The following is a 27,313-nucleotide window of genomic DNA, read 5'->3' as shown; positions in this document are numbered from 1 at the left end:
GATAATAGTATTAGGGAAGGATGCAAAAGAGGGTTATTGCCAACATCTTTTCTAATTAAGCTCATCAGCAGGTTAACTTGGGACAGCTTTTCTGCAGCAATGTGAGAAGGTCAGCATACAATCCAACACCTTGAGGTGTTGTCTCGTGTAGACGTGCCTTATTGGAACATATGGAAATCAAAGGGGGGTAGCTTTTCAGGGCAAATTGGAGCTCACAGAGTGTGAACCTTGTCCGTTCAGTATTACTATATTTTCTCTGCAGCGACCACTATAGGGAAGATGTATGACTGCAGTTTTCTTAATGGGGTTTCTAAAGCGGGTATCTCGCGATCAGTTGATAATATGTAGATGTGCAGGTGCAGGTCTGTAATCCAAAATACTTGGCTTTAAAGGTAAACTCATTTTGCGGTGTGAAGGGGTATTATTGAGGCATGGTATAAATGAGCATAAAATCTAAAGCAGTTCTTAATTTTATTATACATGCATTTGAAATGCCTGTATAGATTACTATGTTTTTGCAACCGCGGGAACGTTCCTAAAGTCCTAATAATCTGTTTATTACAAAAACAAAAGTTGTATTGGTGAGTAACTCATTTCTGTCCGCTCATCGTTGGCCATTCTTTTACGGAAGGCTTGTTTTTTCGGTTCCCTTTATTTACTAGACTTCCAACACTTGACACAGATGTTAGGAGTATTTTGATCCCACTTTTTTTTTTTCAAAAGTTCATGAAATTTAGAGGAGAAATAAATCCTGGTCCATTAGCTGATCATCCAGGCCAAATGTCGTCAGCGGTCACAGCAGGAAGTGTGAATGCAGGCTTCACTCCCATAGAAATCAATCGGAGCGCTGTAATTGTCTTCCACTTTATGCTTCTCTCATGGTCAGGACTTCACGTCCAGTCCTGACCATGAGAGAAGCACGAAGTAGAATAGTAGTGCGGCAGTCTCATTGATTTCTGTGGGATTGAAGCCGGCGCTCCCACTTCCTACGGTACGCAGTGATTGCTGATGATGACGTCGGCCCACTGCACTGGCAGTAGGCCATACAATCAGTTGATAGACTGAAATCCCAAGCAGCAGACCCCTGTCCATCAACTACTGATGACCTATCTAGCGGATGGGTCATCGTTAAAACAGCCCAGAATACCCCTTTAAGGAATGCTGTGTATGCAATTTCCTTACTTAAAAAAAGTGTTTTGGTATTTTTTTTTAGCTTCTTCAAAAACAAAAAAAGAATCGAGAATAGATTGAAAAAAATTGAGATTTTTAGCTTTCGGCCAAACTGCCCGACTCTAATTTATACGGTGGGGCTCCTATACGGTTTTATACTAATAATATTCTAACATTGTACTTTTTTTTCTATTACCTCGTCTACCTATGCTGCTTCTCATAATTGTGGCGGTCATTATTGATTGTGTTTCTCACAAACCATTTCGGAATAGATTGCTTCTTTTGCTCTGTTATTGATTTTGTGTTGCTCATAAACTCCAGCTGTTATTTTTGACGTTCTAGCTGGAGAGTAGAATATTACTTGCGTAATTTTGCATAACCATTAAGAAAATTACTGTTATATATGTTGTTGTTTTACATAATTGTTTTAGTTTGAGTGGGTTCCATTTTTCTGCCAAGTACTTGCTTGTAAATTAAAAATAAAATATCATTCGGATATAATGTGGACCACAGGACAGTCTTGTTTGTATCATGCCATACTAAAGCTGTATGCTTGGTACGTTCCAGGATTCATTTCTACAGCATCCATACTTTGGGTTCCCACAGAGTTAACTAGTCCCCTTTTAGGGGGGGCTATGGTCAAGTTGAGAAGAATGGACCAACTTTATTCTACTTCTCAATAAATATAATCTAAGGATTGTGAAATAAATGTACAGTACGATTGTTTCCCAGACCCGTCAGAGCAATATATTGTAGTTTATAGAGTTTTCGGTGTATTTAAAGTTGACTGACCAATGTGTAAAGGTGATGCAGAGGTGAATACATTATGCATTAAAAGCTTCGCTTTTAGAGATGAGCGAGCATACTCGCTAAGGCAAACTACTCGAGCGAGTAGTGCCTTATTCGAGTACCTGCCTGCTCGTCTCTAAAGATTCCGGTGTCGGCAGGGGGCGGGGAGGAACGGGGGGGGGGGGTTGAGATCTCACTCTCACTCTCTCCCCCCACCCCCCCCCCACCCCGCTCTCCCCTGCTCACTCCCGCAACTCACCGCTCACCTGCGCCGGTGGCCGAATCTTTAGAGACGAGCGGGCAGGTACTCGAATAAGGCACTACTCGCTCGAGTAGTTTGCCTTAGCGAGTACGCTCGCTCATCTCTTTTCGCTTTTTAGTTGACGCCTATAAGTCCGCAGAACTGTTTTTGAAGAACATTAAATCTCTACCTTCTGGAGATCCAGTATTTATTATATTTCATATGGAGTTTCTATAATGTCATTTTAATGTACTGTGCTTGTTCATATATTAATGGGTCAGCCATCTATTCTGTTCATGAAGATAGAGCAGTTGATATAGTTCCTTTTTCTGTTACTTGAATTACTGAGTAATATACGCATACGGTTTTTAGGTTGACGAAATCCAGGGTTGTTCCCATCTCAGCTTTTCATAGCCGATGGAAATGGCTGCCATGGGTACTGGCAACGCGTCCGGAGCCCGCATGCTGTTTCCGTAATTCTCATTACTTCAATGAGCGCTATGGAAACGGCTCTCTGCTGTTTCCGACAGGTGGTCTGTACAGAGGCCAGGTTTTCCCATGAAAGGCCGAAATGGGAATACCCCTTTAGCAATCCAATTGTAGTAACATACATCCAGATGCTTAAATTCCAAACCAAGGGACATTTTAAAGAGTCAAAATTGTGGGCAGGAGGGTCTGTTGATCAGTACCTCCTCTGATCAATCCTGAGGATAGGTCATCAATACTGCAAGAGGTCACGTGCTTGGGATTCCCTTTTAAGCATCGCCGCTGCTCCACATTGTTGGGATGTATGTAGTTATTTTTATAATCTAGTAATAAGTGTGTTTTTCATTTAACTTCAGTTGCTTTGCTTTCCTTCTTGTTTTGTTCCTTTTTCTTTCAGACAGGATGAACAGCCAAGACCGTTTGCTCTTCACCCCTGCTTAAAAAACACAGATGAGGAGCTGCAGTTCTTGCAGACTTGTGCGCAGGTACTAGTTCTCTGCCTGGTGCCCAGCCGGGATGCCCAGTCTCGCAGTTTGCGGATTGTTCTTTCTGAAATACTCGCTACCAAAGGTGTGTACAGTTTTCAGATCCCTGCCTTTGTTTTATTAGTCTTACATGTTATGCAACTATCATAATGGTCTATTTCTAAAATTTCTTGTATGCATGTTTATAATGAAGTGTTATAATATGTTCATCTTCATTTGTACAATTACTTGATATTGAAAGCACCGAACCAGCTCTACAATTACAATCTATTGAAACAAAAAACGTTTTTATTTCATTTTTCCCCCTAATGATAGATTTGGCTAATTGTTTATAGGAAATACATTGGTTCTGTATATTCCAGTAGTCTATAAAGGGAAGATTCACCTGCACAACCAGTTACTTTTTTGTTTCCCTGCATCTAATTGCAAACGGTCCTAATTTAAAAAGTTCTGTGTACAGCTTCTATGGAAGCGTATGTGTTTCCTTGGTAACAAACTATAAGTTTGAAATAAAAAGAAAAAATGGTAACTTTTCGGCTGTTTACAAAACGGCTGTCACTTCATAACAAAGGGGCAAAAGTAGTGAACTGAAAGCTATACCCTTCAGCTACAGACTTTTTATGAACCTTCCAAGGAGAGCTGACCAGAGCCAATCAGAAAGTAAGAAGCACAGTGTTCAGCTCAGGGTTTCTGCCCCTTGGTTTGGGGGATCAGTAGGGATTTTCACACTTTGGACCCCTAACAAAGAAAAAAAAAACTTATGATGTGTCAAAATGACAGGTCCAACTTTTTGTTGCCGTTGGTTTAAATAACGGGTACACTTACAGGGCATATTTTCTGTCTGTTTGCTGTCAGTTTGTTTTACTGACTGAATATGGCCTGCACACGTAACGATTAATGTAAATTGGTTTTATTCAGACATGCTTTTTTTAAAGTGGACCGATCTTGTTCATAAAATTGCAGCATGTCCTGTTTTTCGTCAGTGTTCACGGACCAAAATCGTCTGCGAAAGTCTAGGTGAGCGTGTAAAAAAAAAAAAGAAAACATTTGTGAACACAGATGTTACATGTGTGCTGCATTTTTTACACATGGCCAGGAGACAGTGAAAACTGCTTGAGGTTTTATTTTGTTCACACAAAAACCTGATGCCCCACGGAGGGCACATGGACATGCAAAAAAGCATTCCCACAACAAACATGCATGTAATGCGCACATACACATGCAGAGAAATGTTTCCATTTGCATATGACCTTGTGAATGAGCACTAAGGCCGCTTTCAGATGTGGTGAATTTTTTTTTGCAGAGATTTTTCATGTAGATTCCTCACCAAAAATCTGTGACTATTGACAGTATTATACATGGGGGATAAATTTACAACCCCCATCCACTTATAGTGGAAAAAATACACGCTGATTTTCAGGGCATGCTGTGGAATTTCAAATGCCCATTATATGGTAAAGTTGTAGACTCACCATCAATAAACGTTTTTCTGCCCCCTGCTTCTTACTAATATAGGGCGGATTTGCCGCGGTTTTGCCGCAGCAGATCCGCCCGCGGCAAAACCGCCCGCGGCCGCTAAGCCCGGGATTAGCCAGCCATGTGGACGAGGTTTCTCAGAAACCTCATCCACACGGGACGGCTAATCCGCTGCGGTAAATCCGGTTGAAGCTGCGGCCGCCGCAGCCGCGGTTTCAAAAGAAGCAGCATGCTCATTCTTTTTTTCATTCCGCTGCGGCCGCGCTCTCCTCTATGGGAGCGCCGGCCGCAACGGAAGAGCAAGCGGCCGGACCGCTTCAAAGCCGCCGCGGCTTAAACCGCGGCGGCTCTGCCGGCGGAGATCTCGCGGTTTTTGCTGCGGCCAAACCGCGAGATTTCCGACGGCAATCCGCCCCGTGTGACCCTAGGCTAAATGTTACAGGTTAGGAAGAAATGGAGGTTAGATGAAAGGGATGGTGGGCAGTGGGTGGTTATAACTGCAGTATCATGCTGCATATGTTGTGCAGAAAAGTGTCAAATGAGGTATAACACTGATAAATGTAAGGTTCTGCACATGGGCAGGGGAATACATGTCACCATTACTCACTAAATGGGAAACCACTGGGAAACACTGACAGGCAAAAGGACTTGGGGATTTTAGTAAACTGTAAGCTTAACTGGAGCAACCAGTGCCAGGCAGCTGCTGCCAAGGCAAATAGGATCATGGGGGAAATCAGAAGAGGTCTAGGGGCATGCGATGAGAACATTGTTCTTCCTCTTTACAAGTCACTGGTCAGACCACACATGGAATATTGTGTACAGCTTTGGGCACCAGTACTCAAGAAGGACATATCAGAGCTTGAGCAGGTTCAAAGACAGGTAACTAAATAAATAGAATGGGTGAACTACAATACCCAGAAAGGTTACCAAAATTGGAGTTATTTAATTTTGAAAAAAGATGGCTAAGGGACGACCTAATAACTATGTATAAATATATCAGGGGACAATACAGAGATCTCTCCCAGCATCTATTTGTACCCAGGACTGTGACTGAAATGAGGGGGAATCCTCAATGTCTAGAGGATCACCAACATAGAAGGGGGTTCTTTACTGTAAGAGCAGTGAGACTATGGAAATCTGTCTGAGAACATGGTGAATTCCATAAGCGTACAAGAGGAGCCTGGACGTGTTTCTTGAGTATTACAATATACCATGTAATAGTTCCTAATTACTTCAGACGTATTGGTGATCCAGGGTTTATTCTGATTGCCATATTAGAATCAGGAAGGATTTTTTTTGTCTTTTTTTAGTTAGGAACATTGGCTTCTACCTCTTTATTTTAGTATTTTTGCCTTCCTCCTGGCTCAGCACTGGGAGGTGGGGGTAATGGGCTGAACTAGATGGACATATATGTTCTTTTCAGCCTTAAATACTATGTTACTATGGAAACACACAAGTTTGCATAGGAGTTGCAGCCACACACAGATATCACATTTCTATTGTAAAGTTGGGATGTTTTAGATGTATTATGAAAAACTGACTGGGAAGTTGGGCATAGTCTTTTTGAGAATATATATAAAATTAAAGGGGTATTCCCATATGGGCCAATCATGGCAGAGATGAGAATACCCCTTTGTGGTCTTCAGTTTTGATACAGCCAAGTGGGCAGTGCTAGATGGTTTCTGTAATTCCCATAGACGTTTTCATAACTTGGAAGCTGTGGAAACTGTGTAGCTTGCAGTTTCCATAACACCCATCCACTTCCATGGGAGATACTGAAACGGTGTAAGATAGCCTGATAGTTCCCAGAATCCCATCAGAAGCCCGCCTGCATGTGGTTGGATATGCCATAAAAGTATTTCTATATTCCGTGTATGTATTTTTTGTTCGGTTACAGGTATCAATTTCCTACTGAGTAGTGTGAGGCAAGCGTTCAGATAGAGTAGTAATGCAGGACACGGACTGCCCGCAGCGTAGGTGCCTTTATCTTGACATGCCCTGATTTTGTTCCCTCAGTGCTGAAGCCCTTGGTGGAGCTGCTGAGTGATCCGGATTACATTAATCAGATGCTGCTCAGCCAGCTGGAGTACCGGGAACAGGTGAACGAGCGGCACAAGAAGACTTATACATACGCCCCATCTTATGAGGAGTTCATCAAGCTGATCACCAGCAGCTCTGACATTGAATTCCTTAAACAGCTAAGGTACATTGCTTTTATGTGTCTGCAAACCTCAACTTTTTGCTATTACAGAGAAATTCATATGAAACTGGGTCTCTATTCACACCAGGTATGTTATGTTAAACCTACATAAATGAATATACAGACATACGTAATATGCCTTTAAGGAAATAAAATTAAAAAAAAGTTGGACCACAGAGCAATTTTTCTTTCCCTTGTAGTTTACATTTGATTTAGGACAATATTTAGGACCATATGAATGTGATATAAACCTATCCCATTAGGTCCAAACTCCACTGCAATAATGCGTAATGCAGTTATTGCACTGCCTCATTGTACTTGATCACCTCTAGTATTTTGTCTGTTCATGGATGGTGTAAAGCATTGCAGATCAGCTTTATTGAAGTGACTGGTGCTCAACTACCACACAGGAGCTCTGGACCTGGTGGTGTGCTGCTTTTTTGCAGAGAGCAGCCACAATTTCTAATCCTGGCTGATCACTTTAATCAACACTCACATATGTCTCGACCTGTATTTAAAGGGAAACGGTCAACACTTTTGAGCCCCATAAACTGTTATGAGCCTCAAAGTTGATGGAACTAGTAGCCCAGGGAGCTGCCTCTCATACTCACCGGGTCCCCTGTTCCAGCGCTGCGTCCCCGCGAGCTTGGCACATGCACACAGCTGGACCCATTGCAGCTGGTTGTATGCACACACTCTCCCATAGAAATGAATTAAAGAGCATTTGCACAGAGCAGGCTGAAGAGTGCCACACTGCGTCCGCATGCCAACTTTGTGGGAACAGGGAACCCCATGAATATGAAATGCTGCTTCTTGTTCCATCACAATAGAGCCCCATAATGTAGTTTATGGGGCTCAAGGGTCATGACAGGTTCTCTTTTAAAGGGGATTTCCCGCTAATGTAAATATAACTCCGTCATCAGAGCATCATAAAGTGTTATTTACTATCATTACAATGAATAGTGTGCAATGCTCTGTTCAAACATTTGTTTTATTACTGTTGCGCCATATCTATGTTCTGAGTATAAACTCCATATCACTGCTAACTTCTACCCATGGCACTTTTATTAGGAGGCCACGCTTGTGCGGTGTTTTATCTCCCCTCTTTTTTTTTTCTCTCCCCTGCTGGACTCTCTGACCACCGTCTTCTCTGCGCTAGCGCAAAACTGGTAGTTCCAGATTTCGGTTTAGAGTTTCTCTTCCTCTGCACTTGCACTTTTTCCATTGCCAGCTGTCTGGTGGAGTCTCCTATGAAGTGTGGAGTTGGGGAGAGTGCACGGACAGCGATGTGGAGGAGTACAAGGGCACTGTGGGAATCTAGTGATGTTCACATATGGAATGAGCAGCAGCATGTTGGTTGACGTGTAGACCCACATTTTGCATGTTCAACCCAGTACCTGGATTGCATGGGGGGGGGGGGGGGGGGGCACTGTTGCTTAAAAAAAGTAAGGGTTTGGCCATTTTATACTTAAATGTGTAATGTAAGTTATGCTAATGCTGTAGTACTTCAGTGATTTTTATTTGTGTGAGAACTACTTTAATGTTGACATCTCTCTGCTGGAAGGAAAGCCTTGACAATAGCTATCTGATTGGGGAAAAGAAGTTTAATCCGTAAGAAAACTGACTTTTTTTTCGTCTTCGGTTTCTCCTACCCTATAACCAGCTGGATGTAGATATGTCGCTTATATCCCTCTATCATTTGACCATTACATTACCCTTATATGGCAATCAGGGATTTGCTATTCTATGACATACGAAGATTAATTATTAGATATGCCACACACTCTTCATCAATTTGTTGATTCCTATCTGTGGCTAGACTGCATATAATGATAGCCTGTGATCACGTGTATAGTTTACGTATCACTGTGATCACTTTTGTTATTGTTCTATTATGTCATGTAGATAGCATTCAGTGTGTCCAGTTTCGGCATTCAAGGTCCACAGACAGTTGGTAATATGCCTTGACTACACTTGATTGCTGTGTGACACTCTGATCATCACATATACTTAAACAACATATAGTGCAATTTCTGCCATGTCTGTTCTTGCACCATGTATTAAATCACCACAAGTGCTACAGGTATATACTTTTGAAGCCCATTCTGTATATGTGCTTGATCCACCGAGAACTTAAATTGGGCTAGCGATGTGATGATTTAATTCTCACACCCTCTCTCCTTTGCATATATGGAATGTTGAATAGGGAGAGTAGTGCATTTATCCACACCCTGCGTGATTACTAACAGGGCTGGTGATAGGTGATATCACAGTATAAGCGACTCCTAGCTGTAGGTTGCGCTCTGATATTTTATTTCATTTCACTTTCTGTCTGGATCAGCCCCATAGGATTTCTGTATCCCTATCTCTGCCTGGCATATTATACTATGTTGTTAGTTTAATGCCATCACTGTGTTTTGTGGGTAAGATCAGATCTTGGTTACTGAACTCCCCAACCGCATCGACGCGTTTCTACAGCCGAGTATATCGGCTATTTCCTCAGGATGGAGCGCAAGAAATAATGTGGACCAGCTCTGTCAGCTGTCCGTCATGAAATGAGCAGAGAATCATTTCAGATCAGCAGTCTAGCCACAGATAGGAATCAACAAATTGATGAAGAGTGGGTGGCATATCTAATAATTAATCTTCGTATGTCATAGAATAGCAAATCCCTGATTGCCATATAAGGGTAATGTAATAGTAACATAGTTCGTAAGGCTGAATGAAGACATTGTCCATCTAGTTCAGCCTGTTTAGCCTCCTGTTTTGTTGATCCAGAGGAAGGCAAAAAAAAACCAAGACCAGAAGCCAATTAGCCCTTTTGGGTAAAAAATTCCTTCCCGACTCCCTAATGGCAATCAGACTGTTCCCTGGATCAACCCCTAATAGTTCCTACCTGCCTGTACACCCGGGTTAACAATTAACCTAAGATTTATAGCCTATAATATCCTTCCTCTCAAGAAAGACACCAAGTCCTCTTTTAAGCTCCTCTGTGGATTTTGCCATCACTCCGTCCTCAGGCAGAGAGTTCGTAGTAATGGTCAAATGCTAGAGGGATATAAGCGACATATCTACATCCAGCTGGTTATAGGCTAGAGGTGGAAATAGATATACATCCGCATCCTCAATTTGGGATAAAAGAGCGGAAACTATTCGCCTCGGTGATCCTTTGTGAATAATTTTTATTTAGTGTGTGACTACGGTCACATTGAAGATATACGTAACTTACGCCTTTTTAAATTTAATCAATAAAAGTTAAATTTTAGGCTTTGTGGTCCTTTCGGTGACTAGTTCCTTTTGCGTTTAAAGGACTTAAGTGCCACGGTGATAGTGAGATGGAAACATGGCCAATCCTGCTTTCCTCGGAACTGTGCTGTGAGCGGAAAGTTGGAAGACCCCCAAACAGTCGGTCGTTCTTGCTGCAATCAGCAGGTTCACCCAACATGTGCCTAATGAGTATGGTTAGCTTTAAGCCACAAGCATGAGACAGCTGTATACACAATGTCTGTATGGAGTCCTGCAGGGATCTACTTCGGAGCTTGTCTTCTTTTACATAACTGAAAAAAAACAGAAAAATGACCAGAGCCTTATATAGGGTCACCTCTACCGAAACCTACTTGTGGTTTATTAATACTTACTGTTACATGTACAATTAGGGGAAAACAAAAGTACACCGTCTCTCACTTATGTTTTCACTTATCAGGGCCGAACAGTAAAGTGGGGAATAACTAAGTATGAAATGGCAGCCTGTAATTCCCCTGCAGCTCCTTTTCTGGCCAGTTGCTTTAGAATGGAGTGGGCAAGTAGATTTGGGGTACTTTTACATACAGTGAGAAATCGTTTGCCCATACAAATGAGCGAACAACCCATGACGCTATTTGCTTGTTCGCTTGGGCAGTCAGTTGAAACACCAAAAAATTATTATTTTTTTTTAAACACTACAATCATTCAGTTCCGGGGAACCGTGAATGAGAACGACCTAAAGATCGCTGTTTAAACCAAATCAGCCAACACTTATGTTTATGCTAGCATAGAATGATTGATAAGCAAATTCAGCATTCAGTCGTTGGCCGTGTTTACACTGAACGGTTATTGTTTAAATTCAAACAATGCAGCGATTTTAATTAATTTTTTTTTTGATATACGAAAATTGCTCCATGTAAAAGCACCTTGAACTGAGCGACGTCACTACCTGTGTCTGTCTGCTCCATGTATGTAGAATGTGCTGACGTCTATTACAGCTGTTGGTACAATCATAGACACTCCGATCTGTCGCTATGACGAGCTGCACTATTACTTATATACCACTAGCGAGATCCTATTGAAGAAAGGACCCCCGGGCTGAATATATTCCCCCCCTAATACCATATGTAAAGTGACTGTCACAGTGCAGTCGTTTACATGGTTTCCTTCCACAAGGTAGAATACTGATCAGATTAGAACAGGGATCACACAAGCCGATTTTACTTTGATATATTGATCAAAGTTTGGTTGGGCAGAACGGTGGGGTTCAGCTATTGCAGCCGTTATAAAGACCCTAAAATGCAGTTGTTCCAAGCCACGTGAAACTGGCATTACTGGCAAAGCGGTCGTGATGATGGATTTTTCTATCTTTGCTAGTAAGACGAGCAGCGCTGCCGTAGAGCTTCCATCTACATGATTACGTGTTGATGCTCACTGGTAGAACATGATTTTGTTGCTTGGCGACTTATTGTTAATTTGATGTAAAAATAGCGGCCTGTGCCAAATCCAGAGCCGCTGAGTGCTACTGACAGCTGAAATTATCTCTTTAAAGTATGAGTTGACACGTCCATTATCTGTAATAAATCACTGGTCTACAAGCGGCTGTTCTGCTGTGCTAGCCCTTAAGGAAACACACAGTTTTGGGGGCGGATTTTTGGTTTTTCCTGTGTTCGGGGTGCATTAAAAACGACATCGCCTTTGTTTTGTGGGTCGGAATGATTACAATCATACAAAATTTTATATATATTTTTTTTTTTGTATTACAAGTTTTAACAAGTAAATTTTTTAAACTAAAATTGCTTTTCCATCCCCATATTCTTGATGGGTTTTTTTGTTATTTATTTATTTAAATTTTTCATCAATTGGGTTTTTTGAGTGCTTGCTTTTTGTAGTGAAAGCTGTAGTTTTCATTATCAATTTGGGATACATACTACTCCTTTTTGATCACTTTTTATTTGTTTTTTTGGGGGGGGGGGTGGAGCTAGGGTAACAAAAAAAACCCTGCGATTCTGGGATTCAGTTTTATATATTTTTTTCTTAGAATTTTCATTGTACATGATAAATATTATGATATTTTAATAGTTCAGACGTTTACATACACAGTAATACCATACATGTGTCGTGTTTTTCATTGTTTTAGGTTTTTATGGGGAAAGGGCAGTTTTTGAACTCTTAAAAACGTATGACAAAGTTTTTAGTAGAGAAATATTATTTAGTGCCCACAGGGGCTTAAACTTGTGATCATTTGGTTGCCTGTATGTTAAACTGCAGTACTTTAGTATTGCTGTATATGGTTATTTTTTATGTTGTATATTAAAGTGTGCCACAGGTAGGGCTTGATAGGCATACATATCTTTCACCAGGAAGGGGCTCTGGAGAGTGCTCCCCTCTGGCTGACTGTTTTTAAACGTGCGATCAAAATAGCTAACCACGATTATTAGAGCTCGCTGTGATTTTGGCAGTTGCCATTGTCTGTCAGCTGTCAAATACAGCTGGAATCAAGTGGGTATGGAACTTCCATGCCGACTTCATATACCTTTCTTGACCTAGATTTCTAATGCAGTCGGAAAGGGGTTAAGTGAAAAATCCAGTCACAACAATCTTTTAATATGTCATACATGTGAGAAGATCACATTGGTAACGTTTTTGTAGGGTGCATTGACAAAATACCAGATGAGAAGACTCCTTACAAATTTGACTTACAACTAATTGCACTTACATGGAGGTAATGTCTTTGCTCTGTAGTTTGAGAGACCTAACTATGGATTCGGTAACCAAATAGTAGTAAGGGACCTAAAAGGCGAAACTAGATGAAATGCTTATCTTGTATATTGTAGTTATTTTTCTACAGAGGCCTGTCATTGTAGAAAATGGTGATCATATGAAATTTCAGAAATAGCAATAGAATATTTCCCAAATACCTAGGACAAATCAGAAGAGATCATACATTTGCACCCATCACACCATGAAGTATAATTGCACCCACCACACCACGAGAAATTCCGTAGCAGTACTTGTTGAAAATGCTCATGAATTAGTCCCAATAAAGAATAGAGATGGTAGGCCGTTAAAGAAGAAGCCATCACGTCCTCTCACAACTGGCTACACACCCTAAGGGCCGTTTTATACTGCTAGATTCTGAAAAACAGGCCGGTAATCGTTCCGTGTAAACTTTGCCAGCGACTGACAAAATGATAATTCGTTAACTTATTGCTCATCTTACAGTTGCTGCAGGCATGAAAATAAAAAAAACGATCGGCCAGTGTAAACGGGCAATCATTCATCTCTAAATGACGGCCTATTTACTGTGAATGGAGGAGGGTGGCTGGAAGCGTTCTCTCCGCCTCTATTTACTGATCAGTTAGCGCTGCTGTGTGAAAGCACAGGAGCAGTAATTGCTGGGACAACCATCGGCCAGCCGCTCAAGCGCCCAACAATCATCCCATCTAAAAGGACCCTAACAGCTGTCTCTTGACTGATTCCAGGGTTTTTTCTTCTTCTCTTCTAGCACCCTCCCACCACCCGCAATCAGTGCTGTTAGTTTCAGAGCCAGATACTAGTAAATTATCATGTCGGTGTTTGACGCTGCACGGTCAATGAATAAAATGGTGTTTTTGGGGAAAAAGGGACAGTGGAGACAACTGTTCTGTATAAGGCTGGGTCCACACGGGGCTGATTTCCAGGGGAATGTCTGCAGCGGGCATTCTGCTGCAGATCAGCCGCGAAAGCCTGCCCCAAACCCCATTTGGCGCAGGTTACATTGCGAATTCTTGTGCAATATTCACCCCCTCATTGAGAGGAGGTCAATACCACAGTGGAGACAGCGATAAATTTGACATCCTGCGGAATTGTAAGTGCGCTGCAAGCCAATTTCCGCATGGGTTTTATGCGGGTTGCTTCCACAGCTTGTGGACGAGATTTTAAAAATCTCATCCACTTTGCTGCTACTGTAAATGCTGCGGCAATTTTGCTCCGTGTGAACTTGCTAAAGGATGTAATGCCCCGTTTACAAAAGAAATGGAACCAAGTAGGATTGCTGCTGCTGAGTCCCCTTTGACTTTTCAAGTTTTTACATTTGCGCCAACTTTACTAATTTCCCATCTATTACACAACCACTTGTAAATTTTATCCTGACAAACAAGTTTTTGTTGGCTACATGAGGCAAACGTCTGCCCCATAACAGATAATGGACATTTTGTTACTGTTCTCAGAATACTCACACTGATCTGTATATATAATCCCCACTTTTTTTTTGTCCCCCAAAGGTATCAAATTGTTGTAGAAATAATCCAGGCCACTACTATAGGAAGTTTCCCACAGTTGAAAAGACAAAAAGGTAAGAGTTTATTTTTTTTTAAATTGGAAATGCTTCAAACCACATGCTGAGCTCACGGCTAATGTGTACTAGAGCCTAATCCATAATAATGGTTGAGAGCCTCGTGCATGTATCCATGATTTGATTTCGTTCATCATTAGCTGAACCTCTTCTCATTAGTCATCAGGACCATCCCCATCTTATGCCGTGGAAGTAAAATTTTAATGCAACCTGTCCTGAACTATAAGAATCAGAAATGAAGTTGGAATCCAAGGAGAGTTTTTTTTTTGTTTTGTTTTGTTTTGTTTTGTTTTTACACTCATTTGGTACCCCATTCCTGCGGTGTCCCCTGCACACAGCAAGCTTGAGTCTTAAGGAGTGAGTGCATCTCCTTTCCCATTCACCTCTATGGGAGGAGCGCGTGGACAGTCTTCTAAAAGTCAAGCTGCCTGTGTGTCCACTGATTTTGCTGGGGGACACTGCAGGAACTAGGTGAATATGAAAAGAGGCTTCCTGGACTCCACATCACCTAAACTATGGTGCTTATAGTTGATGACCCGTTCCCCTTTTAACATGAGAAGTTGAATAACAATATTTATATAGCGCCTACATATTCCACAGCATCTGACGAATCAGAGGGTACATGTACTGACAAAATCAAACCGAACATACAGTATTAGGTTAATCAGCAATTTGAACAATTGGAGTGAGATCCCTACTCTTAAGGCTGGGTTCATACTAGGTGGATTTGCCGCGGAAATTCCGTCCGGAATTTCGCCACGGCAAATTCGCTTGCGGCAGCTAATCCCGGGATTAGCCAGCCATATGGACGAGATTTCTCAGAAATCTCATCCACATGTGACGGCGAATCCGCCGCGGCACAGCCGGTGCTGTGGCGTGGATTTGCCGGCAGCAGCATGTTCATTTTTTTTCTTTTTCCGCTGCGGCCGCGCTCTCCTCTATGGGATTGCCGGCCGCAGCGGAAGAGCGTGCGGCCAGGCCGCTTGAAAACCCGCGGCTAAGTGCCACGGGTTTTGAAGTAGCGGATTCCCGGTAGAAATCTTGCGGTTTTTCGCTGCGGTCAAACCACGAGATCTCCGCCCAGAATTCGCCCAGTGTGAACCCAGCCTAAGAGCTTACAATATATAAGGAAATAGAGACAAAAGTGTGTTTTCTGTGCAATGGTCCAGGAATCTTTTATATTATAAGGGTAGCATACATAATGATGTATGAAACGGTCACCAGCCAGTATCTGTGTGAGCACATATTTGGGTGTCTTTGAGGGTATGGATTGTGGGGTATACTGTTGTGGGAAGGGATTAGGTTTTAAGTAGTAATGTAAAAGTGTTGTAAACTGAGAAGAGTTAATGTGATTAAGAGAAGAGGTAATGTGAATGTGATGAGCCTCTCTAATGAGGTGTGTCTATAAAAGCTCACTTACAATTGCTGAATATTGGACATTAATCTGTTTTTCTGGGCTAGCACATTGCAAAGAACCTGTGCAGCTTGAGAAAAGTGTTGGAAGTGGGAGATTGAGATGATGGAGAAGTGAAGGGTCTTTTTCCATAGGATGACTGTCAGGCACTTAAGTGCTCGGGGATCTCTTTCACACAGGAACCATAATTGCTCACTGAATTGGGCTGCCTGTCTCCATTCAGAGTAAACATGCAGTTCATAGATGAACAACTGCCTGTTTACATGGGCTGATTAGCGTCAGGTTTTTATGCCTACATAAAATGAACAATAAGCGAACAAATTATCATTCAGTCCTTGGCCGTGTTTACACTGAACAATGATTGTTGGTTCATGAAAAAAGTAACAATCAACTGAGTGATAATTGTTGTGTGTAAAAGGCCCTTAAGGCCTATTTACACGCAACGATTAGAACTCAAAATTCGCTTAACAATGTCCTTTGAGCGATAATCGTTGCGTGTACATACCACCATTGCTTACTTTTCGGGCGAACAATGATTTTTCGGTGAGTGTGAAATCCATTGATTGGCCAGGAAGCTGATAGCAGGGACCACACGCTGTGATTCTCCATGGGAGCGCAGATAACATTGTATTCAGCTTGCAGTCCCTTGGCAGAACAAAGGTGTTTGCAGATAACAGACCATCTGCTGTTCTCTACATACAGCTCCGGAGGCTCGTTTAGATGCAAATGAAGGTAATAAGCTGCTAATGGGCATTAGTGCCCATTAGCAGCTTATGTAAAACGATCACTAAAACTGTCAATCATCCTATCTTTTGAATGAATTTTGAGCGATCATCTTTGTGTGTACATGAGTGTTTAGTCTAAAATCATTAGCAGAGAACCCAAATGTAGTAAAGCACATATTCCATGGGAGGGAATTGATTCTAATGTCTTTCTCTTTGCTGTATGCTGTGTAAAGTCTTCAGGGAGTACGCATTAGGAATCCATATTCAATTAGGGACTTTTTACATAAAATTATTGTTCAAATAATCCTTGAATCTTGCGAAAATTAATGATAGTCGTTCAGTGTAAGCATGGCCAATGACTGAACGATGAATGAGATAGCTTATGATTCGTTGTTTGTTTTATGCAGGCATAAACATTGGTCGTCATTTGCCAGTCAACGCTAGTAAAAGGGGATTATTAGGTTGTTCACAAACCATTCCCAGGCATTCCAGACTCCCCTGACAGACCAATGATGGACTGAATGAGATGTGACGAAAAAAATTAAATTATTTGTGTGCTCGTACCAACAATGAATTACTCCTTGTAAAAAGAACCCTTAGGCTGCGGTCACACGGGACGGAAATCCCTTGGAAAGTTTGCGGTATGACTGCAGCTGGTTCACACAGAAATACAAGATTTCCGCGGCAGAAATGCAGCTTCAACACGCGTGCCGTTCGGCATGGGTTTTGAAGCGGCTTTATCACCTGTATTCCGCTGCAGCCATCTTTACCCATAGAGAGGAGAGAGGCCGCCGCGGAAAAGACGATACAGTTGACATGCTGTGGCTTTGAATTCCGTGCGGCCTGTCAATTTCAGCCTGGCTTGGCTACGACTGCTTCTCCGCAGCATGTGGACAAGATTTTTACACATCCCGTCCACTTTGCTGGTTAGGCTCGGGCTTAGGATTGCCGGTGGGATTTCTGTGCGGAAAGTCCAATTCCGCCCTGTGTGAACCCAGCCTTACAGGGGTCGTTGCAGCAGACACAATGTTGCTGTGTGACACCTATCACAGTAAAGAATCCTTATACTGAGTAAATAACATTAGGAGGCAGTGCAGAGGCCGGGGAAAGAGTTTTCATAGTGACAGGAATGGCAGCTCTGAAGAGGCACAAAAGTTATTGAAGTAAAAACAGACTTATTCTACTAAAGTAGTTCCATCTGATCTATTTTTCATGTGTGCGATGAGAAAAAAAATGTTCTTTTCAAAGTTCACAAAGCATTAACTCACAGTAAGAAGTAAGAAAAGATAAGAAATACAAAAAAGGTAAGAATTAAAGTGCAGTAATAAAAAAGAAATGAAATGCATTACACTGAGAGCAGGAATCTCCACTATGTCCAGGAGGACATTGTACCAAAGAGCGGTGATTAATCTAGAGCTCATTGACTGAGAAATCATATGGCAGACGTAGTGTACAGTCCCTTCAAATTTGGTGATGGGGGGGCACATTCAGCACTCAGTCATGATTTTAGGCAGGAGCATCCGCAGGAAACCCATGAAGCCTTCCTGTGCCAGAATACCAGAATGACCATAATTTATAATTCATCAACAGGTTTACTGCTGATGAATAATTTAGGCACACATGTACAACAGTGCAGTATTTGTTAGGAGGTCCAAAGTTGGCGAGGCACTATTGACTAGTGTAGGCAACGCTCTGCTCTTGCAGTAAATGAAGCTAACCTTTGTCTATGAAATCCTAGTTAGAAAACTCTTCTCTTCCCGCTCTTTGGATGTTCGTCATGTTTTATATTTCTTGTCTTCACAATGATGCGGTGCCTGGCATGGAAAGCCCAATCTGTGGAGGCCACACTGGCTAAGTGATCAATGCAGGCCCTGTGTGATGGCCTGGACGAATGATTTACGTATTCCTCTGGATTCCCTCACTGGTTGCTATAACTAAATATAGAAGATTAGGAAGATTTACTAATCAATATACGCTTAAGGCCTCCTGTCCATAGGCAATGTATCATTGCGATAATCCGCACGCGGGTAATGCAATGAATGCTTTCCATAGGATAACTATGAAAAGCGCAGCTTGGTGTACACAAGCGAAGAATCGTGGCATGCCGTGATTTGGCCCGAATTTCCAAGATGAACCTATAATTATTGATAGGTTTATCGTGGAAAATCGCGGTGACTTTAGTGTTCTCCTGCGGCGAAAATCCGCTGCTACACCTGTGGACAGGCGGACAAAAAAAAATAGTTTGCATGCTTTGTATGGGATGTATTGTCCACGCGCCTGCAGTGACAGAAGGGTGTAGGTCACCCACTTTAGCTCTTTTTGTAATCCTGGTCACTGTATTTTCTATTGAGAAAACCACAGTGAAGGAAATTTTGAGACCAGCATTTCTTACAAAGATCTTATTCCAAAAGTACATTCGAGTAAAATGTACCAAACTTAATAAAATGACCCTCCGGTCCGAGCCGCACCCCTTGCATTTGTATACATCATTCGTATAAGACACTACATGCTGATCTGATTGCCTAATGCCACCCATGTGAGCTGCACTGGCCAGCCAGATCAGCATGTAGTGATACATAGTAATACACAGTGTGCAGCAGGTAGTCCGAGAAAGTATGTGGCCTTCTTTGTTTGTCCAGGACCGGAGGGTCACTTTAAGGGATGTACAGCTCTTAATAAGTAGTGAACATATTTTGGCCTTTGATGCACAAGAAAGGGAAATCTATGCCAGCTATGAGAGCCCTTAGAGGTGCGTTATAATTTACATCAGCCTATAATAACTGTGTTGGTCCGTGGGAGGCAGCGCTCCTCCCGCCGCTAAGTCACACCCTTTCTTTTAAGTGGAGAGTATTGAAAAACCACAAATTTATACATAAATATATGGCATTTGTGAATATTTTCCACCAGAAAACGGTCTTGGGTTATTTCCCTCCCAGTGCGAGTGCCAGTAAAATGTTATTCTGTAACTGATGGCTTCTGTCTTTATGTTGGCTTGTGGATACAATACTCAGGCACCTCTTGTGAGCCGAAGAGCGCATGGTTATAGATTAGTCCATCACATACACAGCTGCTCTGTGGAGGCAGAGATAACAGAGCCTGGGTCCCCTGATATCACAGCCCGGGGGGGATCAAACTTCCATCAATGTCCTGAATCCCTTAAAGAGCCTCTGTCCACATCTTTTTGCACTCCTCTGAGGGCAGCCTAGGATAATGACAGTCTCACTGATGACACTGATATGTCTGTTGTATGTCTCTATGCCGTTTATCAGTAGCAGCACATGCATAGAGGACTACTAAAAGTAGTCCTGGATATTAATGAGCTGCAGGCTAGCTCCACCCACCCACCCTCTAGCCACTTATTACTGTGCATAGAGAGAGAGCTGCTAATCATTGGCTGGAGGGTAGGGTGGGATTGGCTAATTGCAGCTCATAAATATGCAGGACTATTTCTGTATTTGAGTGCTACTAATTAAATGCAAGTTTCTCCAATACTACTGCACATAGAGCAGACGTATTTTGTGTAATCAATATGATATGCACTGCCTAATGAGGTCTGCAAAAAGATGGTGTAAAGGCTGGTTTCACACGGGCAATAAAATGACGCGATTTTCATGCGATGTGAACGCAGATTTATGAAACCCATGCTTTTCAATTGTTTCCTGCACATTTGCGATGTTTTCACTCATGCGATGCTGCAAGATTTAAAAATCGCAGCATGTCCTAGCTTTCTGCGTTTTTGCTTTTTATGGGCTTATTCCTACGTGCGTAAATCGGCCGTCCTTTTACACCCGACCGATATACGCTGTCCCTCTCTGCAGGGGGAGGATGCGGGCCGGGAGCAGTGCACTGAGCTCCCGCACCTCGCCACTGTTTGCAATTGAAGGGGCGGGACGGGGGCAGAGCTAAGTTTCTCCCCCGCCCTGCCCCCTCCCATTGCAAATAGTGGTGAGGGGCGGAGAGGGGGCGGGAGCTCAGTGCACTGCGCCCGGCATGGCCTGCCTCCTCCCCCTGCAGAGAGAGAGGAGGCGTATATCGGCCGGGCGATATACGCGTGTTGGAATAAGCCCTATCGTCCATGTTTCCCTATGGAGCCTTTGTTTTATTGTATCGCAACGCCTGAACATGCGGTTTTCCTGCAATGTGTTTTTAACGTTAGAAAATCCTATTGTCTTTCTTGCAAGAAAATCCTAAAAAGCATCACTGCCGCTGAGACACCTCATGAACAAAGTTACAATTTTCCTGTGGTTTTCTTGCAGTGATATCGCGATCACCCATGTGAAACTACCCTAAGAGTCTCTTTCAATAAGGAGTTATTGCTCACAGCTGCTCCTTTGTCTGCTTCTCCTCTTCTCTTGGTTCCATGTTTAGTACAATGGTGCCTGTTAATTTTTGGTGTCTTTGTGATTTCCCCTGATAAAACATGAGGACAGCTGAAGAGAGCGACACAAGCTGTGTTTTCAGTAGCATCCCAACCTCATTATCCTGCAGGGCACGACCATTTCCGATGATGTCATGTGTGCTGTCACAATATCAGCAGAGGTCTCCTTATCAAGCCAGTAACTGTAGCTCTATAGAGGGGGGCGCTGTTGTAAAGACGTTCTTAGCTGTTCAATCTGATTTTGTTAAAGGGGTCTCACAAACATAAACCGCTCACGTCATGTCCAGCTGCTTGGTACCCAACAATCTCTCTGCAAAGATCCCTACCAATTTTATTCTTTCCTTGACTGACCTGTGAGGGCTTTTCTTTTTGCAGGATGAGCTTTAGGCCTCCTTCACACGGGCAACAAAGTCACGCGATTTTCCCGTGGTGCGACAATGCTACAAATCGCATGTATGTGAAGCCCATGCTTTCCTATGAGTTCCTTTACATTTGCAATGTTTTGTAGCCCATGTTTCCCTATGGAGCCTTCCTCTCTGTTGCATCACATGAAAACGCGGTTTTCGTACAGTGAGATGGAACTTTGACAGTAGGAAATCCTACTGCCAAAGCCTAAACTAAGCCCTGGCTGCAGGGAAAAAAAAAACATACATCACCCTATGAAGCGCTGTCCGGTTCCGGACGGTCATCTTTTCGGTTCCCGATAGTTGTCTTCAGCATCTCTCTTGGCCGGGGATTAGAAAATCCCCGCCTCCAGTAAGTTCTGCCTCTGATTGGCTCAAGCCTGTAACTCAGTCAATTAGAGCCAGCGAAACAATCACAACCAATGAATCTCTGTGATTGGTTCATCGAGCACTGGCTGATTGGCTGAGCATCACAGCACTTGGCCAATCAGAAACAGTGCTTCCTGGAGGCGTGGATTTTCCAATTCCCAGCCAGTAGAGATGCTGAAGACCAGTGGCGGGGATCGGGGAGAAGATGCAGCGGAGCTGACGGCGATTCTTAGGTGATGGTTTTTTTGTTGTTTTTTTTTTTTGCAGCTAGGGCTTATTTTTGGGGTAAGGCTTATATGTCAAGCCCCCCTCTTTCCCTGAAAGTCTTCGCAAGGGGTGCTACAAAGTCGCCTGTGTGAAGGAGGCCTTAGGTGTTGGTGATTGTAAGGTACATTTAACTTTTTAGTTAACTTTTTATTCATTTTGGGGGGAGGTGCGATAAACAGAAACAGGAGTTCTGTTTTTTTATATTGAGCTCACTAAATGGATTAAGATACATATAAAGATTAGTTTTGGTAGTTATGGATATGACTACTATTTCAGATTTATTTTATTTTTATAATTCAGCATTTATTTAAACTTTTTTTTTTTTTAAACAAGTTTCAATAAGGGTGAATGCAGACGGATGGGTCAGATTCCGACTACGAGAATTCTCGCAGTGGGATGCGACCTGTGACCCGCGGCTTACCTGTCCGGTGTCTTCGCTCTGCTCTGTGGATGTTGCGGCTGACTCACAGCCACACATGCGCAGTGCAGAGTTGGTGTGTCAGCGATGATGCAGCAGTGCAAGGCTCACACTGAAATAGTACATGCTGCAATTTAGTTACCGCGCGAATCTTCACACGGTCAAATCGCAGTTGTCTGCATTGCATAAACTAATGCAATCCTATAGCGGCGTGCAATGGTGGAAATTCTGCATGAAATCTCGCCGCGAAATTTCCGCCTGTGTGCATTCAGCCTTAATCGACACTCCAGTCCTGGACAAACAAAGATGAAGGAACTGCTTCTGTAACTACTTGTGCATCATATGTCTAAGAAACCATACGCTGCTTTGAATAGCCAATGCTATCCATGTGAGCAACCTTGCCGACCAGAGCAGCCTTTATTGTCTTAGACTAACATAGATAGTGTGCATCAGGTAAGTCAGAGAAGCAGTTTGGCCCTCTGTTTTTCCAAGACTGGGAAGGTCGCTTTAAGGGACTTGAATATGCAACCATTTTTATAATGCACTGCAAAATGACTGTATTGCAGTGTATTATGCCCGTCAGTCTTACCTACTACGTATAATAAAGGTATCTTTTACATGGTATGGTTTCTCCAACATTATTAGTTGTGTTTGCAATCCATACATGTGTGCCTGCCGTACTCTTATTTCTTACTGTACTTGAGTTACGGCAGTAATGATACATTTTCCAATGTGGGTATATACACAATGCCATACAATAGGACAGTGGCGACCCTGGCTTATTGTTTAGCATTTCATTCTGTATACCTGTTTTCTCCAAGCAGATAATACAATTGTACTGAGGTCACACAAGTCCAGCAATCTACTGTAGCCCAAGGTGAAGCACCAGCCACATCTTTTAATTATGATTTTCTCTGCAAGTGTTGTGTCTGTGGATAAATAGTCACACTGTGAATTCATGGCGCAGCTGCTGGAGGCAGGACATGGCGCTGGAAAAGGTTCAGCACCGATATGGAAAACTAATTAGGTCACTGAGATTTGGAACATTACTTATAAAGGACACCAGCCACATTACTGAAATCAGGAGATGATACTTTTACTCCTGTACAAAACACACAACCAGCTGCTTCTATCAGCAGCTCTGTTACAGCTGCGCTACTTGCACACAGAGGACATTAATGAAAGCCAATGCCATTCGCAATACCAGTCTTATAGATCATGGCAAAGAGGATATTACAGATTTTTTTTTCCCAATGCTTGAAAATTATTTAGATCTGAAAAAGGCGACATAGTTTAAAATGCATGTTATTCTGAAGCATTGTGACAATCCTTGTAGTTGCTTTTGGAAATGTAGTAATAAAGCAACAATTTGGCATTGCCTTTCCCTTTTGTAAGCTGTGTCTATACTGTGCTGTTAGTGTTGGCAGTATCAGATTATGTCAGAATGTGTAAGATTATAGGAGTGCATTATACAGGATGGCCTGTAGAGGGCTACAGACAGGCATCCTGGAACCTGTGAGAGGGTTAACACCGGGGGGGGGGGGGGGGTGTGGGGGTGTGGCAGAAACTAAATGTAAGTGTCAGTTCCTGCTACACTCAGGGGGGAGTGATAGCTCAGCAGAGCTGGAAGAAGGCCGGTTGTTAGCCAGAGTGATAGGCGGTCAGAGGAGCTCCATGAGGACTGGGAGCCTGAGATCTGGTGCCGACCATTTTGGGTCTGTCTCGTAGTCTGAAAAAGGAGGACACCCTCCAAACACCGCGGGTGGGGTTAGTGACTGAGACCCTAGGGGTTGTGAACTCTGGTTAATGGACTGTATGCTATGTAGATTTGCGTTGCTGTGCTGTGGAATAACACTAGCAGACGCTAGATTTTTTTAAAAATTCCAAGTCTCCTGAGCCATTTCTACGCGTGTGGTGTCCATTCTGGTACGAGAGGTTGCCGATCCGCAGGCAAGTACCCTCAGCTTGCCACAAAGGACAAATGCCTTTTGACAAGCAGAATGGTAACATCCAGAATTAATTTATTGACTTCCTGGAAGAATAACAGAATTGGCACAATGTAGAGTCCTAAGAAGAGATCCTACAGAATTGATATTTTATGGGCTATGTTTAGTGTCAAACATACCAGAGAAATTGATTCTGAGACAATCAGCCCTCCAGCTATATAAAAATAATGCATGTTCAGTTTTGGTTTTGAATCTTCATTGAGGAGTTCTTGATGTTCCGTGAAGAACTGCTTTCCTTTTACGCTGCCTAAATATTTAATCAGTTAATCCCACAGAATTGCTAAATGAGAGCAATGTGTGATTGTGAAATGCACACAGCGGTCACTGCTCTTATACAAGAGCTATCTGATAACTTGTTATAAAACATTTGAGCTGCGCAGAAGAAATGCAGCACAAGAATAGGGATCTGTTAAAAATAAGACAATGGTCTCCTACAAAACACAACTATTATATCCATACACTGCATTACTATGTGCACAATGCATAACACTAAGTTCTGAACACAGTACTAAACAAACGGCGCCAAATATACTGTATACAATGCATATCTAAAACAAGCCATTTATATCTGCACTGACACCAGCTAGTGACTGAAGCAAAACAGGACTAGCTAAACCGTACTAGCAGTCTAGGGGCTACAGAAGGCTTGTGGCTGGCCGGAAGGGTCTCGCTGCCTGTTACCTTGTCTGCTAGAGCAGGCAAGGGAAACGTTATTTTTCAAAGAAGGCGGAATCACTGGCGGGTGGGGTTCTCCGGTGGTCCGGTCCGATGCAAGTATTTATAAAGTGGACATGTGAGCTGACAGGTCCTCTTCAGCTGGACTGGGGAAAATGTGTAGCATTAGGTAAGTGTACCTAGGTCAAAAAGACTGTAATTCCTAAACAGTTAATGGAATATTTTTGTTAAACTCCTCCTATTAAAGCTGAAAGTCTACACTTCAATCACATATTGATGTCTTTGTTTCAGATCCACTGAATATTTCTGAACTCAAATTGATATTTAAATGGGGTTTGCCTGCTTCTGGCATTGTAATAGGGTGTGAAGATATACAATATATTTTATTATATATAACATTTTTCACATATTGAAGAACAAACTGAAGGGTGGAAAAAAAATGAGGTGCCATCCACTACACAGGGGTCAGAGCAGCGCCTTTTGCTCCAAGCTCGGTGTATTTGCGGCGCTATCAGCATGCACACGATCAGGTTCTCAATAGTATTTTCCTCTTTAACGACGGTTTTTCATGCAGGGTAGAGATGAGCGAGCGTACTCGGATAAGCACTACTCGCTCGAGTAATTGACTTTATCCGAGTATCGCTGTGCTCGGGTCTAAAGATTCGGGTGCCGGCACGGAGCGGGGAGCTGCAGGGGAGAGCGGGGAGGAACGGAGGTAAGATCTTTCTCTCCTTCTCTCCCGCCCGCTCTGCCCTGCTCCCCGCTGCGACTCACCTGTCAGCCGCAGCGGCACCCGAATCTTTAGCCCCGAGCACAGCGATACTCGGATAAAGCCAATTACTCGAGCGAGTAGTGCTTATCCGAGTACGCTCGCTCATCTCTAATGCAGGGTCTTTTTGCTTTGGCTGTAAAATAAAAGTTGCATAAAATACTTCTGTATAAACATTTTCCTTAAAAGGTCCGTATATAAAGCACCCGAATTTATTTATTTAATTTTTTTTTAAACCTCATAATAGGGGATAACTTGCTGATACCTCAGTGCTGAGATGCCCACCAATCTTGAGAATGGAAGTCCTTTGTCCCCTTTCCTGTCACTGCAGGGACACTTCTCCCCCTGCCTTGACATCAGATGAATGGAGTGCTGGCCAAGCATGCAGCACCGCTGCTCCGCGCCGGCTGAAAAGAATAGTGCTGTGTGCATGTGGCAACTTCCATCTGAACGTCTGCCTTGTAATACTACAGGTCTAGCTAATTCTGACGGTCAGGCATGCTTCAGCTATGGCTTGCAATTTCAGAGGCTTATATCTATCATTGATAGAAAACTGATTTGGCCATACCAAATACAGAAGGGCTGCTTTCTCCAGGTGTATATTGGCTTAGGTTACCTGTTCTTTGGCAGGAAGGGGTTAAGGTGGGCCTACCGTGACTACAATAAAATATGCAGAGGAGATTGAGGGCATTCTATAAACTCCCTTCCATCAGTCATGTACTACCAATGGCATCTGTGCCTGCATGTGATGTGAGTTAACGTCCGTACCGAGCATGTAAATGTATTCCCCTTAATAAACTCTCTTCTTCTGTCCATTATCAGACTCCAAGTGGCACATCACAGAAGTGGCAAACAGATGTCACTCGCTAATGAATTGCCATAGGAAAGCATAAGTGAAATAGACTTTGAGAGGTTACTCATTAAATACAAGAGCAAGTCATTTGCTGCCTAGAGCGAGTTTTTCTTGATTACTTACAAAGGAGATAATCGATATGGTGAAGTATAAACAGTGAAGTGTACATAGCTGGAAACATCGGAGAACAAGTTCTGGAAGCCATTTACGGCAAATCTTTTGTGTGAGCTCCGTCACGCCAATGTATTGTTACAGTGGATTCCACGCGTGCGTTTTGCGTGTGGAATAAGCTGTACCAATATGCCATAGGCTCCCATGTTGTCAATCATGCATATTGTGCGAAATACGCGCACAATAAAGATTGCCGCATGCTCTATCTTGGCGCGTATTACGCATGCATACACTCCAGGATAATGCATGGCCATAGGTGGCCCACAGCAAGTATGCAGTATCTTTGCATACTTGCTGCATGCCGCAAGACTGTCACATGCAAGTGGCTTTCATCCGCCCATATGTGTATATTCCACTAAAGCCTTTGAACTCTTTCAATTTAATAAGTGCCACACCCGTCCTTGGGTTTTGCTCTTGCAGCTCAGCCCCATTCTTTTT

At 42.8% G+C, this 27,313-nt stretch overlaps 1 protein-coding gene across 1 annotated transcript in view; it reads left to right on the top strand.

Moving 5' to 3' along the window:
• SNX25 (sorting nexin 25) overlaps positions 1–27,313 on the top strand; it is a 183,554-nt gene that overhangs the window by 64,799 nt on the left and 91,442 nt on the right. The window contains exons 4-6 of the mRNA XM_066573454.1: positions 3,084–3,256; positions 6,664–6,850; positions 14,356–14,426. Of these exons, the coding sequence (XP_066429551.1) occupies positions 3,084–3,256; positions 6,664–6,850; positions 14,356–14,426 (431 nt within the window). The remainder of the gene's footprint in view (positions 1–3,083; positions 3,257–6,663; positions 6,851–14,355; positions 14,427–27,313) is intronic.

The sequence above is a fragment of the Eleutherodactylus coqui genome, chromosome 7 (genome assembly GCF_035609145.1).
Source record: "Eleutherodactylus coqui strain aEleCoq1 chromosome 7, aEleCoq1.hap1, whole genome shotgun sequence".
NCBI lineage: Eukaryota > Metazoa > Chordata > Amphibia > Anura > Eleutherodactylidae > Eleutherodactylus > Eleutherodactylus coqui.
This window is presented reverse-complemented; position numbering and strand designations above follow the sequence as displayed.